This window comes from Crassostrea angulata, unplaced genomic scaffold, assembly GCF_025612915.1.
Source record: "Crassostrea angulata isolate pt1a10 unplaced genomic scaffold, ASM2561291v2 HiC_scaffold_376, whole genome shotgun sequence".
NCBI classification, from domain to species: Eukaryota; Metazoa; Mollusca; class Bivalvia; order Ostreida; family Ostreidae; genus Magallana; species Magallana angulata.
Genome location: NW_026441929.1, coordinates 1 through 3,982, shown reverse-complemented (window position 1 = coordinate 3,982; position 3,982 = coordinate 1). Strand labels below are relative to the sequence as shown.

Sequence of the window (3,982 nt, the reverse complement as noted above, 5' to 3'; positions counted from 1 at the left end):
GAACTTATTTTATCTACCAACTAATGAAAATAAAGTTCAAATACAATAAACGTCTACATTTTATATTTGACTACAAGTACCTAGACATTAGGATGTTGACTATAAACACGAGGCACGATTTGTACTGCAAAACTGTAAGGGTAAAGAAAAAACACGAGATCTAAATTTAAATGACAATTACATTGGCAAAGGTGTTGATGTCATCATACTCTTCTGAATATATTCGAAGTTGCAAGACTTTTAATTTCCAGAATGCATGTCTAGGCAATTTTGAAAATTTTATTTACTATCAAATCGGCTAAGGATTTATTTATATATGTAATATTAGTTATCGGTGCGCCACCTCAATCGCTGATATCGTCATTTTCACACTTCAAATTGTCCTAACACGCGTTATAAAATCGTTAAAAAAGGTTACATTCACATTTTTAAATAATATAATAAATTAACAAATCCAAACGGATTTTTATTTCATTTTTATTTCTTTGAAAAGTACTTATCCTCGCGATTTTTATTTCTTTATGTTGATTTTTAACTGTTCATATTTGACATCGCGCCACACGTCGAAATTTATACAGTATTTGCTATCAAAACATACATTTTATGCGAATGTCTTGAAACCTAAGTGAAACAAGTTTCATTTCTCCAACATTTAAAGTATTAGTTACTCAAATGTATAACAAATGTACAGCCGAATATAAGACAGATAATGAATGGACAATGCGCATGTATAAAACAAAAAAAATGAAAAAAAAAGAAAATACTAAGAATGATAACGTGTAAAATATAAAATGTAATTACAAGTTTAACTGAATGGACTATCAAGGTGACAAAGAATGACAATATTTGATTATAGATCTAGAAAAACACTGTCAATTGAGAAACATAATGGATATGAAAAAAAGAAGATTCTTGGTTGAATTGCAGAGATGACATTCTGTTTTATGTATACGGATTTTTGTACAGTTCAAGTATTCTTACTTTTAATTTAATATAGTCATAAGCATGTCGACATATCACTATTTTTGCAACATAATTATTTCGACCATGTGCTTCGAAGGGGGAGGGGGCGGGGGCAACATAGGGTTTCCATTTTGTTCAATCCTTTTTTGAGAAAATGTTGATTGAAATTAAAAATCCAGAAAATCAACGAAAACAGCAAACAATAAACCACAAGATAAAGACATACTATAACATTTAAGGCATTTACAGTAATATTAAGCAAATTACAGAACTGAACGACAATTCCTTTGTATAAAGTAATGTTCATCGATGTACAATTACCCACGCAGTTTTTCCACTGCAAGTGTAATTTTAAAAAAAACTCCTACATGTTATATGTTTGTTTTTTATTAAAGTTAATATACATCTTCACGTATATATAGGGTGATTTCACCATGCATCGGACACCCTTTGGCTTTTGAATACATTCCCGACACCGCTAATGTCAAAATATAGATGAAATGTACATGTTACGTCACCGGGGTTTACAAAATGATATTTTTGGTACAAAATATGTTAAAATTTGATAAAAATAATAAATAACATTGATTTATACCGTAAGCAGTTTTTTTCACCATGGATCGGACACAATTAACCAAGGATCGGACAACTTTAACCTAGGATCGGAAATACGAAGAAGGAACAGCTTTTATTCCCTTTTCAGCAAGTTAATCCTTTCATGCGCTAATCAACGTCTCACCTTAATCATTATTAACGGTTTTTAGGTGAAAAGCAGAGTGTGAAAAGTTTGAGGTCTATAAACATTTTATTAACTCGCATTGTCGCTGTCTCTCTCCTCTCTCTCTCTTTCTCTCCCCTCTCTCTCTCTCTCTCTCTCTCTGACATCTAAAATGTAAAAATAATAATTATATATGATATCATATTATTTGATTTTTCGCAATCAAATAGATCAGTCAATCATTTATGAAAGATTGACTGGAGAGAGAGAGAGAGAGAGAGAGAGAGAGATTATCATTTCCCACGGTGCGTGTTATTGGTCGTGTGACGTTGCAAGCACATTGACATCCGCCATCGACAAGGTAGCAAACCGTCAGTAGTCATAAAAAATCAGTGTCAATTGGAACATGAACATAGGGAGAGGATAATTCGTATAGGTATAACAGGTTTTGATGCATCTAGATCATTCCAGACTGTTACAGCTGTGTAAAGGTAAGTGTGTAAACATCCCTGTGACAGTGTATTAGATTTTACAGGCATGTAGCATTTATTTGGAAAGGGGACATACTTATCTGATATGAAATGATCCTGAGACAAACAAAAATAAACACACAATACAAAACAAAATGTTCAATAATCTTGAAATCTAAATCCTGGGGGGGGGGGGGGGGGGTGTCACTTACTCACCTTAGACATAGATTTCCCTATGCTTTTTCCTATGTTATCAAAAAAGCAGTTTTGTTTGCTGCAAGAAAAAATGCCCTGCCCAATCTATGCCTGATAAATCAAAATCTTAGACCTATACTGCTGCATTTTATAGCTATAACAAATTTTGTTTGGTAAAAAAAAATATGAATACAAATGTACAAATTGCTAATCTTTTTATTATTTTAACTGATTTTTGGCTTTTCTTTTTCCTGCATTTAATTTCTTTTTTCTCTCTCTCTCTTTCTTTTCCTCTTCTTTCTTAAGTTTTGACTGGTAAGCTTCATCACATGTGATGACGAAATACCCATCTTTGGAGCCAGTTGAAGGTTTGCTTTTTTCTTTAGCTGCCAGCTTTGGAACATGTGGAATATTTCCAAGAAAATCAACTGTTGGCTGGGCACTTTTCATCTGCTAGTAAGAAACATATTGATTGATGCATGTATGAATAAAATTAATTGTACAATTTTTTGGTGATAAGTGGATGGGTGTTGTGTATTGTCTATTAGTTGTATCATAGTTAAAAACAGAGCCCATTCCCCTCAGTTATTTAGAAGTTTATAATTATTTAAGGAATGAATTTAATATGTTATTTGTTTTATACAATATAAAATGGTTTGGGGCAGTTTACAAATTATAAACCGCAAAACGGTATATAAAAAAGTGTAAACTGTTTCAAACCATTTTATATCGTATAAATCTAATAAATATTGAATTCATTGCTTATAATTTAATTTTTTTACTCTTCATTGTAGATGAAAAAAACCAAAACCGTCATTTGACCTTTAAAATGACGTAAATTTGTACAAAATTGTAACGTAACGTCAGGCTCATTGATACATTTTTGACGTTAGTCTTACTATGACGTAGGCAACATTCTTTATACGATATAAAATAATTTAAATTTTAGCCAATCAGAAAGGGCGTTACAACCAGAATTGAATTATTTAAGATTAAGAAAAATGTTCAACGTGCTATATGCCTTTTCCTCTGCTGTGATATCATATTGAATTCATTTAGTTCTCTAATACATGTTACATGGATAATAAAGTAACTCAGTTTGTTTGTTAGAATGTTTAAGGTGTTTAAACCTTTGATTTCAATTTTTTCCAGGTGTGGTAAACTGAATCTCCATCAATGTTGACCCCATGCTCAAAGCATGTCTCATATAGCTGCTTCCGGCCAACTGTCAAGGAGCATTCAATGGCAGCCAAAGCGAGATCAGGAGGACATTCGCCATTGGTGCTCTCCATTGTTGGCTGCAGTGCTGGTATCTCCACATTCGTGACAGCAAACCCCATGTTCTTAAATGCTTCAATCTCATCGGCAGAGAAATTGGGGATTTCGGCATAAAGCTGGAAATCACTTTCATCCGCTGAAACAGTTAAGTAATATGGTAAGATGGACTCGGTTCTTTCAATTTACATTTAAACAAAAGGCTGATTTTAAATTGGATGGTCTGATACCTGACATAGTATCAGTGATTGAACAGACATTTTGGTGTTCAAAATTTAATGTAGATTTTTGATAAGTCACCTGAGTCACTCAGGTGACCTATTGCAATTGGTCTATGTCTGTCGTTGTGCAGTGTGCATGT

The 3,982-nt window shown here is 32.8% G+C and overlaps 1 protein-coding gene across 1 annotated transcript; it reads right to left on the bottom strand.

Moving 5' to 3' along the window:
• Window positions 1–2,352: 2,352 nt before the first annotated feature.
• Window positions 2,353–3,759, bottom strand: LOC128170175 (uncharacterized; the record flags this gene model as incomplete). The annotated part of the gene is given in 2 exon segments (XM_052836112.1): window positions 2,353–2,796; window positions 3,477–3,759. Coding segments are annotated over 2 exon segments (514 nt in total), but the record flags the coding sequence as incomplete, so codon positions are not given.
• Window positions 3,760–3,982: the final 223 nt, after the last annotated feature.